At 35.8% G+C, this 16,887-nt stretch overlaps 1 protein-coding gene across 4 annotated transcripts in view; it reads right to left on the reverse strand.

Annotated features, from left to right (window-relative positions):
* Nucleotides 1-16,887, reverse strand: part of FSTL5 (follistatin like 5) — a 778,095-nt gene that overhangs the window by 87,397 nt on the left and 673,811 nt on the right. For all 4 annotated transcript variants that reach the window (XM_053583841.1, XM_053583826.1, XM_053583835.1 and 1 more), the window contains one exon: nt 10,288-10,437. In XM_053583841.1, coding sequence (XP_053439816.1) covers nt 10,288-10,437 — 150 coding nt within the window. The remainder of the gene's footprint in view (nt 1-10,287; nt 10,438-16,887) is intronic.

A 16,887-nucleotide genomic window follows, 5' to 3' on the forward strand; every position in this document is an offset into this window, starting at 1 on the left:
TTGTAAATAGCAGTGCTCAATTTATAATTATATTAATGAATATAATTCATTATATTCAATATAAATCTGTTTAACTGTGAAAAAGTAAGTGGCAAAGTTGTTCAGCATGTCAACTAAGTACCGTTATTAAGATCATCAATATTATTTTATTTAGGAAAAACAATGATACTCCTGCACTGGTCTTTGTACACACTCAGCTTTTTTCTGATTATTTTATAAATATAATTTAAAAAAATTTGAATCTTCATTACAATCTTTTCGTGAAAGTATGCACTGTTATTGTCTTCTTTTGGGAGATAAAGTAAACAAAAAACTAAGGGTGTCAATGTGGACCCCTCTCAAGGACAAAAGTTCCACTTTCCTCTCAAGATTGTCCATTCAGTATATGTTACCTGACCATGTAACATGGAGATGAATTTAGGCCTTCAGTAATGGCATATATATAATTTTAAAAATTATAAAAATTATTAATCATGCTATTACATGATTCTCTGAGATTTTATTTAAATAAAGTCCCATTATATATAAAATTATATATATATTTTAAATTATAACATATAATTTATGTTATACTTCTTTTAAAGATAAAAAAGAAATATAAATAGATTCTATAGGATTGTCTTCCCATAACTAGTTGCCTTTTATCTCTCTTGGATTGTGCATGCTCCACTTTGGAGATTACTGGTGGACATATCTTTTGTTTGTGCAATCACCATTTATTTAATTCAAGAAAAATTATATAAGTTAAATATAATATGTAATTAAGAAAAAGCATTGCTTATGTGCTCATCTTTCACCTCAAAATTAGTAAACATAGAATCCTCATTTATTGTTAAGCATAATTGACATTTGATCACCAATGCTATTTTGCTAAAAAAGAAAGAAAGAAAGAAAGAAAAACTGCTTCCAAACTCTGCCTTGAGGAGTCTATTGAAATGAGACTTCATTGTAGCTGGTTATTCAAAACCTATCAAAATGGAACAAAGAAGATCAGTATCCCTTTTGTTTTCTTTTTTTCTTTTCTTTTTTTGAGACAGAGCCTTATGTGGCATCATCATAGCTCACAGCAACCTCAAACTCATGGGTTCAAGTGATCCTCTGACTCAGCCTCCCAACTAGCTTGAACTACAGGCACCAACTGATACAGGACAGGTGGCCCAGTGGTGCCCCAGCTAGCTCAGCCAGGCTGAGATAGAGGACCTGCTGCCTCTGCCTTGGCCGCTTTGGTGCCGGCAGAGGAAACAGCAGGCTGGAGGGTAGGCAAGGGGAGGCTCCCACTCCCACCTTCACCGGAGGCTCCAATAGCCAAAGGAGCGGAACAACTGCGGGGGAGACACTGGCGCCTCGGTGTCTCCTTCCCTTTACTCTTGTGACTGAAAACAGAACCCTCATTTCCTACGCCTAGGTCAATTTCAAGTTTCCTAGGCCTCAATTCTCTGAATGGACTGTGTCCATTCATTAATACATTCATTCACCTCTCCCCAGCGGAAGACTGTGTACATGCATTTCCTGGCCAAGGAACCCGGGCACCTATATATACCGCTAGAGAGAGAGAGACAGAGAGAGCTTTTCTCCCTGACTTGGGTTTCTCTCAGAGAGCTTCAGTGTTTTCGTATTCTTTTCTGTAAATAAATTCTGTCTTACCACTGATTTGTGGTCCATGGATTTATTCTTCAAATCACTGCGACCAAGAACCTGAAATTCCGGTATCACCACTATCACACCTGGCTAGTTTTGGTATTTCTAGTAGAGATGGGGTCTTGCTATTACATGATTCTGTGAGATTTTATTTAAATAAAGTCCCTTTACTATAGGTCGTAATTTTCTCTCTTAGACAATAAACACTACTAGATGTTGTGCACACAGTAGCTGTTGCTTATCCTGGTGATATTCAGATTATTAAACCACAGTCTTTTCTTAAGTTTTATTGAATTATTAAACATTTTAAGAAATAACTTTTAAATAACAGTAATTTGTCATTTTACTAAATGATAGTAGTGATATATTGGTATATATTCAGATTTTAAAATCCACATTTCCTAATCTTATGCAAATAACTGTTTTGAGAATCTTATTTAAAGGAACCCGTTCCTTTATTAAAATGTGTGTTATATAATGGGTGTCACCTGTGGTTCAAAGGAGTAGGGTGCTGGCCCCACATACCGGAGGTGGTGGGTTCAAACCCACCCTCGGCCAAAAACTTCAAAAAAAAAAAAAAAAGTATGTTATAGAATAAAAATTTAAGTTTGTTAAAAATGTGTGTTATATAATAAAAATTTGTTTGTATTGGTTGTAGCTTTATAAAGACATTGATGAAGTATTTTATCTTTAATGTTTTCAAAACATGAAGAATGAAGTTTTCTAATCTTCCATTAATCCCTAAACCTTAACTCCTCCCTAATCACATTATATATACAATGTTAACAAATTCATAGAGTTTCCTAAGGGGTGCACCAAATACAAAAATTTAAAAGCCATGATAGCCTGTTCATGGGCCAGTTGTATCAACTTCAAAGATGAAATAACAGCAAGAAAGAGCACAGAACTCAGGGTTTGGTCTTGACATGAAGGAACAGTGAAGCATGGCTTGTTTATCAGTCTGACAAGGAGGGTACCAGCTGGCTAATTAAGTGAACTTAATTTAAACTAATGATGTGGTTCTCAAGATAATGTGCTAATGGCCTGAGGAGACTGCTGATGATACTTAAGAATACTCCCAAGGTGTTATAATAAGCCCCTCTGTATCCAAGCAGAACCAGATCTCACTTCGTGAAAGACAAAATGAGGTCAGTTGTTTACCAGTTAATCTTTTATGCTACAAAATACCACCTGTATGCTATTCTTAATGAAAGCATTAATGTTAAGAAAAGCCATAACTGAAACTATTTGACATTTAAGCCAATATCTAGTTTATAGATTCCATTAACAAAATGTGACCTTTAAGTTTTGGCTGAAGAGAAAAATGATATTGACATCTCCACTGAAAACAAGTTTACCAATGATCCCAAAATGCTAAGAATTAATAATCAGGAAGTTTGTTAAATCTTCTTAAGAAGATATTTGTTATTTAATAATAAAAATATAACATGCAGTTTACAATTTAAAAAATATTTTGTCCCAAAATACACATTTAATACCAGTATAGAAAAACACAGACAAAAGCCAGAAATGTGAGAGATTTAGTTTAAAACACTAGGGACCGACTTTAATAAGATTGAATAGGAAAGCTTCAAAGAACAAATTCAAGTAAGGCTTGAATTACTAACTTTCTTTTATATTATTATTTTCTTTTGTTCTTTCTTTTTTTTTTTTTTTTTTTGGCAGTTTTTGGCTGGGGCTGGGTTTGAACCCACTACCTCCGGAATATGGGGCCGGCACCCTATTCCTTTGAGCCACAGGCACCACCCTATTATTATTTTCAACAAGAGTTAAGACATTTTGCTTTGGGACTTCATTATTCTATTTCCATGCCCATATTACAGAATTACCTATAGTATTTTCTATAATCTTTGACAGAAATTTAACTAAATTTTGATTATAATTATTACTCTTAGTTGCCTTTGTATAATATACTTAGATTATGTAAAAAATAAGTAAACAGAAATGCAGCATACTGTATGGAAGTCAAACATTATTTCACAAAAAGGGCTAAATTCTAATCTGGGCTCTCTTGACAAAAGTGGTCAAATCAAGAAAGGGTATTTTACACTTGACAAAATTAACTTCATACTTTGCAGTTCATTGTAACTTTTAAGAGGGTGTGATGTCCTTGGATATAAATAAAACCTTAAATCACAAGTAAAGGATCTTTTGATCATTTAGTGTTTTAGAAATAGTCTTTCTGTGGGTAGTTTTCAAACTTAAATAGGATTATAAATTAATAATACAGGGAGTCCAATAAATATATCTGTAAAATCTGTCATTTTACATGTTTTTAAATTAGGAAACACTTTGAAAGAATTTAAAATTCTAACAGATGAGGTATTTCTAAGTATAAAAATAGAGTCATTAGCATATTAATAATTCACCTTTAACATGTTCTTTTGAGGATTAAAATTCATGGGCTACTAAGGTAATAACAATGCAAAGATCACAGGACTCATTATCTAGGGAGCTGCACAGGCCAGAGTTTTATATGGTTGCAGAAAGGAGAGCTTAGATAAGTTCAAAACTAGCAAAATTGAATTTTCTTTACACAGGTTGATATGTATTTTAGTGGCATATAATCTAAAATTGGAGGTTGATATTTACCATCGACAAGTCTCAAAAAGGGATTTCCCTATCAGAAAGAATAATACTACACTGAAAGAACCCTGTAAGGAAAACTTTATTTCATGTTAAGGTGATGTCTCACTTTCTGTAGACTAGTGTGTTGCAGAATGGCTCAATAGCTATCACTTTTATTTCACTCTTCTTTCTTCTAGAAAGATATTTAATAGGCCTCATACGTCAGTATCTTGTTTTTTAATTTATAGAAGGGCAGCAATCAACATCATTGTCCACCATGTCTGAGTGAGCCACCTCCACTCCACACTGCTGCCTGTCTTGTTTTGCTCCAAGGATTATGTTCCGTATTTTTCCTAGAAAAGGAACATGTTTGATATGTGGCTTTTGGTTCCTCCTATTCTCCAATGGAAGGTAGCTACAAAGAGTGAGGCAGTAAGGCACAGAAATAGTGGCAGAAGGCAGAATGTACTGAGAGAAGGTTAAGATTTGTCTTTGGTAGGAGGATGTCTGAGGATAAACAGTGACTCTGGGAAAAAAAAATCTAAATTATTGTTTTCAATACACTGGTTTTTTAGGTTGCTGTCAGCAAGCCATTCCCTCAGGATATTTGGGAAATCTTGTTCTTGCTATAGTAGGGAGAGAGAATGAGAGGAAGTCAATCCCATGATCAGTTGCAAATCACACATTTTTAGATGACTAAATCTCATCTAACTGCCTGATAAAAAGTTGCTTTTAATGTTTGGGCAGAAATTTTACACCCCCCTGCAACACCCAATCGCCTGCTTGTCTCTCTTCTTGTTTACTTGTATCTGGTGGATTGTTTGTGCGGTGATCTGTTTAGATTTCTTTCTCATTTTCTTCTGTGTATATTCTAGAGGTATCTTTGTGGTTACTGGGGATTACAATTAATATCCTAAAACCATAGCACTCTAATTTATGCCTGCTAAACTTCAAGAACATACACAAACTCTGCTGCTTTAACTGATAGGAGAGGGACAGTCCTTATTCCTTTCAGTTGTTCATGTCACAGAATTATACTTTTGTGTCTCCAAACATAAACAAATGATTCTTTTAAATGCCTTATTTCTTTAAATTATGTAGAAAACAAAATGTAGAGTTACGAATCAAACTTACAATAATACAAGCTTTTAGATTAATAATATTTTTAAATGAATAAATTTTTTAAATGTATTAATCTCAAATCAGGAAAGAAACAAATGTGGAGCTACAAATTAAAGTTACAATAATGCTAGCTTTTAAATGAATAATTTTGAAAAACATGTTTTTTTAAAAGTGTATGAGTCTCAAATCAGGTAAAAAAATGTGGAGTCATGAAAATTTATTACTATATTATGCTTTTTTTTTGCATTTGCCTTTATTGATTTTTTTTTTAAATATGGCTTTAGATTATTATCTAGTTATTATGTTTGTTTGATTCGTTTATTTTACTCCATAGGATTTTCTTCCGCATTTCTGAGCATTTCTTGGACAGTAGCTCCAACAATAACAAAATCAACTTTTGTTTACCTGGAAATTTCCTAATTTCTCCCTCACATTTTAAGGATGGTTTTGCTGGATACAGGCTTCTTAACTTCCTTTTGTTGTTGTCTTTTAGCATTTTGAACACATCAACCCATTGCTTCTCACCTCCATAATTTCTGATGAGAAATCTGTTAATGTGTCCTTCAGGATACATTGTTACATGTTGAGTCTCTTTTCTTTTCCTGCTTTCAAGTTTCTTTCCTTGTCTTTGTCTGTTGAAAGTTTTATTGTAATGTATCTTTGCATTCATCCAATTTGGACCTTGTTAATAGTCATGGGTATTTATATTCATATCTTTCATCAAGTCTGGAAAGTTTTCGGCCATTGTGTCTTCAAATATTCTCTCTGCCCTTTTTTCCTTCTCCCTCCTGTGACTGCCACATATATTTATTGCTCCACTTGACTGTATTGCACAAGCCCTTTAAGCTTGGTTCACTTTTCTTAAATCATTTTTCTTTCTGTTCCTCAGACTCAGTAAATTGCACTGTCCTATCTTCAAGTCTGCTGATATTCTAAGTTTTTTATTCTTTATCAATATGTCCATATTGTTTCTACATTCCTTTCTTGACTTCCTTCACATCTTTAAGTATCTTTAAGACAGTTGTTTTAATGTCTCTGCTGATTCATCTTGTTTTCCTTTAAATGCGCCATGCCTTCCCATCCCTTTGCGTGCCTTGTGACTTTTTGTTGAAGACTGAACACACCCATCGGACAAGAAGGTTACTCTAGAAATCAGATTCTGCCTCTTCCCTGGATTCACTGTTTTTTAATTATTCTTTTTATTTACTGTTATCACTTAAAAAAATATTATAGGCTGCCTCTATAGGAAGAGTCAATCTGAGATGTAAACTTAAGATCTTCTCAGTTCAAGTGTGAGTCTTTTCCTGGCATGCATGGTAATGGTCTAGTTTTCCCTATATATGCAGATGCCCTTGAAATGATACTGGAATTTCATCTTCAAGGGTTCTTGGTCTCAAAGAATGAATCCATGAACCACGGATCAGTGGTAAGACTGGATTTATTTACAAAAAAGGAAAAAAAATGCAAAAACACCAAAGCTCCTAGCAGAGAGACTCTAGGTGGGGGAAAGAGCTCTCTGGCTCTCTCTGTCTGTCACTCCCTGGGCTCTCTGCTCAGGGGTATATATAGTTGCATGGGGTTATTTAGTTGGAACTCAATTGTTACATTTAGGGGGCATGGCTTCTCTAAAGTGACATTCAGCCTTACATTTAATGGCAGGGGGCCTGAAATTCAGTTGTTACATTTAGCAGCATGGGGCAGGAATTTAGTTAATGAATGGCTATAATCCCTTTCATTCAGGCCTAAGAAACTTACATGAAATTGACCAGCCTTAGAAAAGGTGGGGTTCCCTATTCAGCTGGAAGGGCAAGGGGAAGGAGACACCAAGGCCTGGTGTCTCCCCAGGAGTTGTCTGGCCCCTCCCGCTACTGGAGCCTCCTAGGGCCCCCACTCTACCCTCCAGCCCACTGGTTTCTCTGCTGGCTGCCACTGCACCAACACCACCAGGGCTAAGGTGGCAGGTTCTGGTGCTACCTGTCCTATATCAGAAGGACCTCTAATATGTCATTAATATGTTGTTTCCAGAAGGGGAACAAAAGAAAAATGAAAGGCGAGTAGAAAAGGTCAACAGACTCTTAAATCCCTTAGAAGTCCCTTTGATACAGGGTGTGTGGTGCCCCAGTTTGTCCAGGAGGCCCTGCTGTGTCATCAGCATCAACTCCCCAGGGTTGGGTGTTGGTCCAGCAGGATGCGGGTGGCGAGAGCTGAAGAACCAAGTGCGGCAGAGAGGGCAAGCTGCGGAAGTCCTTGGATCCCTAGTTAGTTGCAGGAGACCACCCCACAGCCTGCACTGCTGCGGGTGCCAACCCTAGAACCACAGGAGGACCCCCTCTGGCTGCACTTCTCCCCTGTGAGCATTTCACGTGCCTGGAGGTGATAACACCATTCGCCCATTCAGGGATAAACAGGAACCCGTTTCCTAGGCCTGGGAAATTTCACAAAAGGAAGGTGCTGACATTTTGCCCCTGGAGGAAGGCACTGTATGAATTCATTTGTTAGGCTATATATTCACCCCTAGTCAAAGGACCCAGGCAGAGGGGAGATTTTTTTCAGAATCGGGTTTTTCCCTCTGCCAGAAGCTGTAGTGCTTTTTCTGTATACTTTTCTGTAAAATAAATCTTGTCTTACCACTGATCTGTGGTCAGTGAATTCATTCTTCTAATCCCCCAGACCAAGGACCTACTAAAGATGAAATTCTGGTAACACCCTGCGGGCGGGGGTGGGGAGGTAGGGGGCGAGCGTGCAACAATATCCAATCATCTCTGTTTATATTTCTGTAATCGTAAACATCAATCAGCAAAGCACAGATTTCCGAAATTTAAAAGACAGGGTCATTTTTCCTCACTCTGGTTTCTGAATACTGTGGAAGCTGCTCCAGAGTATATTCTTGTATTGTTGACAGTTAATATTTTTATGGATCATATGTTTACCAATTCCTTGTTCATTATGAGATCAAATTTACCACTCAGTTAATTTTCTTCATTCTGAAGGAAACAATTCCAGTTTCTGTTCTGTTTTAGTTCATTGGTAGTAAAATCTATGTTCTTGTCTATCTGATACAAAGTTTGCTCTGGTTTTAGAGTTATTATTTATTTATTTATTTATTTTTGCTTGACACATAATGTTGGAATATATTTTATTTTCACTTAGTCCTTTAAGAATATTTCATTTTCTTTTAGTGTCCATTATCTCTATTGAGAAATTTGCTGATAACTAGCCCAATAATAATTTTGGGGCATTTCAAGCCTCAGAAATAGGTCTCGGGACATAGACTCTCTCTCTCTGAGCTTCTCCTCCCCTCCTTTCATCTGCCTAAGGCAGGACTCTAATCTGATTGTTGGTTCATAAGACCCTCATTCCAGAAAGAGTCCTGTCCCAACCCTGTAGTAACAAATGCTGCAGAGAGAGGCCAGAAGAATTTGAAGGGATGGCTTCGTGGGTTTCCTCCATCTATTACTATAGCCCGATATCCTTTTTATTCAATTACATTTGTACAGGGATGTCAATTATGCCCATGTAATGAAACCCTCATTAAAAAAAAATCTGGGTTCAGAGAGTGTCCAGAGATAACAGACCACGTAATGGTTCCTGGAGGGTGACACATGCAGGGAGGGTGTGGCACTTTGTACCCCTTCTGTCATACCTTGCCCAGTGAATAATCTTAGCCTGGGTCCTTTGCATTACCCTATACTAAGCCCATGAGCTTAATCATTTCCCGAGTTCTGTGAGCCACTCTAGCAAATTAATTGAACTCAAGGACGATGTCATGGGATCCCCAACTCAAAGCTGGTTTTCAGTAATTCTGGAGGCCCAAAGTTGCTACTGATGTCAGAAGTGGGGGGCAGGCCTGTGAGACTGATTCCTCAACCCATGGGATCTGACTGGCCGTATCTCTAGGTATATAGTTCTGAAATTGGGTCTGTGGCAGAACTGAGGGCCTGCTTGCTTGTAGGGAGAAACTCACACATATTTTGAAATTACAGAAGTCTTCTGTGTTGATTATGGTTGTGGTGTGAAAGCAGAGAAAAACTGTTAGAGTTATTTTAAAACATATTCCCATTTAACAAATTGTGCACATCTCACAAAGCTATTGCAGTTTATTTCCTCTGAGTTGAGAGCAATAGATAAAATAATTGAAGGTCCAAAATCTTGGGGCAGATGGCCTGGCAGGGGTGGGGGGGTCCTGCACCCCTCCTTGGTTGCTGTGCAACTTAGTCCAAGTAAAGAGCAAGAGCTGAAATAGTTGGTGGCTCAAATTTGAAATAGGAAGTAAGAGCATTATGAAAAGACAACCACAGCAATGTTTCTTAGAGATTGTTATCTTTATCATTAACCCCTATTACATTACTTATTTTGCTACTATGTAGTAAATTCTACTAAGGTACATTTATCTAGAGAAGCCTACTATTGTCTTGGCTTTCACTAATCACCAAATTAAAAAAAAATTAATTCTAATTATTTTATGATGATTAGGAATACCTTAGGCCCTCTGACTAGGCCTCCCTAGCTCTAAACAGAATAAAAAACTATGACAGTGGGCGGCGCCTGTGGCTCAGCGGGTAGGGCGCCGGTCCCATATGCCGGAGGTGGCGGGTTCAAACCCAGCCCCGGCCAAATTAAAAAAAAAAAAAAAAACTATGACAGTGATTTGTGTCACGTTAATATGATGATGTTAATATGAAATTTTTTGAAAACAAAAGATATTGAAATTATGAATAACATTTTTGAAACCAAAAGATATTTATATTACTGCCTTAATTCATTTGGCTCAATAGCAGAGAGGAGTGTTTTAAAAGAAGAGAGTCATTTTCTAGTTATTCCACTAATGAAACATATTGTCAATGACAGTCAAATGCAATGTACAAATCCCCCAGTAAATACTCTTGCATTAACATAAACTTTTTAAGGATCTACTTTCAAAACTGTAATAGTTCATACCTGAATGACTTTTTGGGATTGCACATCAACAATAAGGACTCTGTCCAAGGTTGGCTGTGCAACATAAATGAACTTGTCTTTGACATTAACAGCAGATGCCCACACACACCTCTGAACTTCATCTCCCTCAGCTTTGGGACAGACTTCATCCTGTAATGTAGAAAATAATAAATGAGATTTATTTCTTAAAGAATAACCTGGCACAACAGTATCATAGGTAAAATTAATGTTTGATGCTTTACTAGTTTCAGCATCAAATGCTAAATATGTGCACATTTACAAATAAACTAGTAGATATCGATAGCAAATTCATGTTCATTAAACATGTATAGAAATCAATAATAAATGAAATCTCTTTAAAATAATTTTTTGCCCTTAATTACTTCTTTTTCTAGTGAAAGGCAGTTCTTTCATTTTTTATTACTTGTTTTTGACTCAGCAACTTCAGAAAGTCCGTTTTTCCCTAAGTTATCCTCGTCTCTTATCTTTTTAACAAATGTCACACTGAAGTATATTCAGAGCTTATCAAATACAGCTGTCCCCATAGTACATCTGTGACCTTGTCAAAAGTCACAGAATCCTCTGGAAATGATAGCAGGAATCTTCTAATTTGTGGTGAATCAGAAGCTTAGAGAAACTATAATAAGGTATTTATTCACAATGATTATTTACGTTTGTAATTTAATGTCAAAATCAAATTAAACAATATCTCTCCATCTTCCCAAGGCTTTTTATCCTGTTTTTTTACTTTAGAGTTGCCTCTAGTTGTTTAGTTTTCATATTGTTTTGTATAGTTTTTGTTAGATGGTTATAAATGAGGCCAAAATAATATCCTCTATTTCTTCCTTCCCTTCATCTTGTCAATACCATAAACAATTGTTGAATGGATACTTAAGCTTCTGTGATTCAGGCTGACAGATGCATCACAAGGAACAAAGTATAATTTAGTTCATGATTTAAGATTGTATGTTTTTCTTGTATTCAATAGAATATTACTTACTGTTAAAAACCAAAAACCAGATTTGTTAAATTGTACATAAAATGTATGTGTGATGATAAGCACACGATATAATGATAAACAATTATACAAGCGTTTCATTTGACATATTATTTTGATAAACAATTATTCAAGCGTTTCATTTGACATTATTTGGAAATTATCATTAATAACTAATGTCTAATTTCATTGATCTGTGTACTGGAGTTATTATCTTCTAAGCTAAATTAGAACAATACATAATTTCTTCTCTACCTCATATAACAACAGTCTCTCATCAGAGCTCTCTTTCAGCACATGTACTTACTACGTGAAACAAAATCAATACTGCTTTTATCATACTATTTATTTTTACTTAAAAGTAATAACTGACATGTCAGTTCTGCTTTTAGTTTTAGAACGTGACAGACATGTCACGTTCTGCTTTTAGTAACTCTACAGAACACTCTCCTCTGGCGGCACAATGATTACAGGTGGGTTTTCTGTTTACATAAAGTATGGAAAATAATGTCACTATCAGAGAGCACTTTGCAATGAGATATTCAGTGTGTGGTTTGCTGCTTGTGTTCTCCAAACTTCAGATCTAATTCGGGAAGGCTCTAGAGTGTGCACTAATTTTTAATCTCCAATCAGTATTAGGAGATTTAGGAAGAGAACAACAGTGTTACCTTCTAAATAGAAATTCAGGCTTCCAATATGGGAGAAAAAAAACAAACAAAACAAAACTTCCCTCAAAACTAAGCACTCAATGTATGGTAGCTCTGGAGTTATGAAATGAATTTCATTTCGTAGAATGTGCCATAACCACTATAGGTGACTTCCTGTGGCCTCAACCTGAGTAACATTCATGACACCCTTGACGAGATAGCACAGACCTGGAGACAGGAGTCCACCCTCAGCTCACAGTACAGTACAGGACTGTGGTTCATTCATTAATCCCTACTGAAACACTGTTTTCTATGTCAATTACCATGATTTGATTAATTCACTTTGAATGTCAAACTTTTCTTCAGAAGCCTACAAATGACCTTGGCAAGAAGCCTATTTTATGAGAAATAAACACTACATAAAATATGTACTTCAGAGGCTCGAAGAGGTGGGAAAAATGGGACCTCGGGATAGTGAAAGGCTAAGAACACAGGGAAGTTGTTCACAAATTCTGGGATGTTTGTAAAAGCTCCCCACGAATCCTGCCAAGATAATGAGACATGTGAGTGACCTGACACATAACTGTCAGCCAAACAATTGCTGAACCAGGAGCAAAATCCACCCCTTTGTTTGCTACAAAACTATTCAACAGTAAAATAAACTGCTCTGCTGGGAATTATTTTCCATTTGTATGCTCTTCCCATAAGACATCCCTGACTAGACTTCTAATCATTTTTACAAAGCCATTAAAAGTTTCCTGACAGTGACCCTGAGGTTTTTTTCTTTGTTTTATTCCCCTTATTTCTAATTGTAGTCTATTATGTCCTATTTTACAATAGCCCTCTGATTTTTTTTTAGATTCCATATATTAATATTTATTTCTATGAATGGGAATACTGGAAGATTGTTTTTCACATGAATTAAGAATTTAATGGGGATAAAAAGACAACAGAAATACCAGAGATGAAAAATAAGATTAAAACATGCTGATGAGGAAATTCGTCAGGAATTACATAAAAGTCTATCATTCAATCACTTTTTATAGAAATGTGTACTACCATTAGAACAAAATGAACTAATAAGATATTAGGACTAAAAAAATGAGAGTCAATAAGAAAAAGAAAATACTAGTTCATAACTTATTCCCTTTGATCATTTCCATATTTCATGACAACAAACTTTATGACAACATTGATTGGAATCATCTGCCTACTCTTCCAACTATCTATTATAATTCTCCTCAGATATGGAACAACCTTTCTGGAATGTTACTTTCATTTCCAGTCCTCTCACTCTAAATTGATCATATTCCAAAACTGGCTTTCACGATATTATCTCTTTCAAAGGAGATAGTTTCAAAGTCACCTGTAAGATCAGAATCCCAACGGTTTGTCTTTATTTAGTTCTTGTTGCCAAGCATTTATTGAGCACTTGCAAGGTAAACAATATTGTCCAAAGCAATGATTGAAAATAAAAACGTGAATATGACAGAATCCCTGGTCTCAAATTGCTTACAAATTCTGCAGTATTTGGCTGCTTCACACACTCATTCCTCATGAAATGTTCTTTCGTTCTTGTAAGGCAAGGGTCAGCAAACAGGTCAACCAACGGCCTATGTATGGTTCAGGAGCTAAGAATATTTTCTGCATCTTTCAATGGTGAAAAAAATTTTAAAAAATGCAATTTGGTGACTTATAAACATTAAATGAAATTCAAATTTTCATACACAAAGGTGTGTCAAAACACAACTATACCCATTTATTTAAATAATGTTTTTGGTTGTTTTTATGCTAGGAGAAAAAGACCATTTGAACTGTAAAGTCAGAGACATTTACCATATGTACATTTGCAGAAAAAATTGGTGTTAATGCTGTTCTAGTATCCCTCCCTGCCTTAGCTATCATTTTAGTCCTGTTAGCTACATTCTTTCTGACTGTGTGGCTGCTTTATCTTCTGTTTGTTAATTATTGCTTCAGGAAAGGTTCAGACTTCAGTTTTCTGCTTTGTTTACTTTACATTAAATTCCTCTGAAAACTCAACTGTTCTGGTCCCCTAATTGCTATTATGGTCCAGTGACACCCAGAGATTAATCTATGGCTTCACCATTCACCAAGCTATCTTCCTTCTATCCCCTTTCAGGAAAAAAAAAAAAAAATGATTGAAGGAGCATTTCAGATGGAGATACTATGTAGAACAAGAAAGTATAATTACGCAGAGAAATACACCAAAGAAAGGGTGAAAAACTTGCGCTCACATACACAGACAGATGAAGAGAGATCGATTATAAGGTCCACATACATTAGGGAAGTCTCAAAAAAATGAAGCAATGTCATAAAATAATATACTATTGAACAGTAAAGTAATAAAGAATAAAGTTGGCAATGAAAACCCTTTCTCTACCTATACATGGAACAAAAGTGCAGTTGAGATGTAAAATACCCTGTCTTTTGAGAACAAAAAAGTAAACATATAAACGTAATTATGTGAGGAATGACAGGCCTAGGAGGATGAGTGGATGAAACATGGAATAAGCAGGATAAGGAAGCACAAGGAGTCAGGGTTCTCTCGGATAAAAAGAAAAGCTGTTCTCTGAATCTCTGCGTAATCTGGATGACCAACGCAGAGTGTAATATAAACAGGTGTGAATGGAACCAAATGGGCATTAGTACTATGAAGAATACAGAAATTTATATGCAGAAAAGAAAATGACCTAAAATCTATACACCCGACTTAAGCACTGAATTACTGTTCTTTCACTGATTTTTTTTTGGAAAGAAGATGGAAGGAAGAAAGCCTGGTGAACGGCACAGATAGATTAATCTTTGCATGTCATCTAACCCTATTAGCAAGTAAGCAATCAGGTTGCAGAGAAATTTAATGTAAAGGAAATAGAGCAGAAAACTAAAGTCTGAACCTTGGCTTTTCTGAAGCCATAATTAGCACTGAATTAGGCTGCACCGGGGAGCCACCCGGGAGTGTTAACCTGGACCCTCCTGGAGAGGTACCCCATAGGGGTTAAGAAAAGGAGGTGAGAGATTTGGTGTTTTAACAAACAATTGAATCTGAGCCTTGAAGTCTGAAAACTTGCAGAGACACTGAAGATTTGGTTCCCTCACTGATAGGCGCTGTGCCACCTTTATGCCTCTCTCCCCAACAGGTTCCTAAGACAGCGGAAAAGCCCCCTCCCACTTGTTAGTAATTGAAAATTGGTTTGACATGTGGTTCCCTTGATGGCCAGTTTCTCAAGGTCTACTCTCCCTGTTTTTTAATGCCACAAACAATGCATAAAGATTGTGTCAGAGGAAACAGGAAAGGCAATCAACACAACCCTTTCTGCTTTCTATAGAATTTCCTTCCAATTATTCTTTCCAAGAGCTCCCCTTTTGTACAAAGTAATTGTCATTCATTTTTAAAAATTCTTACTACAAATATATATTACCTTCATTGTTTTTCAATTAATATCTTCTCTTTTAGCTAGAATTCTCTCCTTAACATGTTATATAAAATCTATGACTATCCACAGGTAATGGTAAGCACTTCCCACATTTATTAATCAAATTCTCTTTAACCTACATTGGCAGCTACATTTCTAACACTTACATAATGCGTCTCTAACTGCTGTGTGTTTTACTGATTTTCCTCTTGTCTGAACTTTCACAGAATTGAAACTTTCACAGTATTTTATGTCAAAAAACTTGGCATTGAATCATACACTATCCTTCCCAATTACAATGTTAGCTTTTGCTATCCTTATAATTCTACATGTTCTAAACACAATGACCAAATTACAGTAATTGCTCGGTAAACACATGTTCAAATCTAACTCATTTTAGTAAAAATAAGAATCAAAAAGTGATGTGAATGAAACACTATGCCGTGTCATCCAGAGTCGCTGAGAAACGGAATTGTGGAGTAGCACTAATGGAACTGTGAGCTGCAAGGTGTTACTCCCCTGTCACCAAGCTGAAGATAGCATAGAAATTGAAAATAACCATAGAGAACCTTTCATAGTAGTTCGACATCGCCACAATATCCATGTGTGTGATCAGTGGACCTTTCTGGTTAAAGTGCTGTCAAATTTGCCTGGAGGATTTCATGTAGTGAAAACTACCTACTGTTTTTAAAAAAGAAAAATAAATTGTGCAACAATCAAAGTAATCCTTTCCCACAGAGAGTTTAAGAAGCACTGATTTCACGCTCTTTTCTTTTCTAGCTTTCCTTCTCGCTCCTTTCAATTTTTCTTTCTTTTATGTTTATTTTTAACAAAAGCTTTAACTCTCTCAAACTTATTAAATCCAAAAGCAAATAATGAAATAATGGAATAAATAGTGTTCACTTTATCAAATGTAATAGAACATAAATACTCTTCAATTTGTCACAGATCTAGGAGAATAATACAAGGGTTCCTTTGGACCATAGCTGTATAATTTTTATGTTGTGTCAAAATATATATACTATTCTTAAGTGTACTAAAATAATAGTGTGTATATGCATAGGTGTGTATTATAAACACAAATACACACATATTTGCATATAAAATTAAGGCTGAGCTAATTGTGAGCATGCTAGATATATTGTTTTTTAAATCTCGTTTTGCAATCTTAAAAAATAAGTCTTACAGGGTGGCGCCTGTGGCTCAAAGGGGTAGGGTGCCAGCCCTGTATGCCGGAGGTGGAGGGTTCAAATGCAGCCCTGGCCAAAAACTAAAAAAAAAAAAAAAGAAAGAAAGAAAAAAAAGTCTTATAATAGTGGATCAACAAGTTAATGGCAATGAATATTTTCTTCATTTGTCCTTTTTAAAAGGCACTGAGATTAAAGTATTTTCATACTTTTTAATTGAGATCACTTCTTATAACCCAAGCAATACATTTTTTTCTGAAAATGAGGTATATTCAATTTTTCACATGCTATTTGCTATTTCATTTATAAATATCACAAATAGTCTTTCATATATT

The sequence above is a fragment of the Nycticebus coucang genome, chromosome 1 (genome assembly GCF_027406575.1).
Source record: "Nycticebus coucang isolate mNycCou1 chromosome 1, mNycCou1.pri, whole genome shotgun sequence".
NCBI lineage: Eukaryota > Metazoa > Chordata > Mammalia > Primates > Lorisidae > Nycticebus > Nycticebus coucang.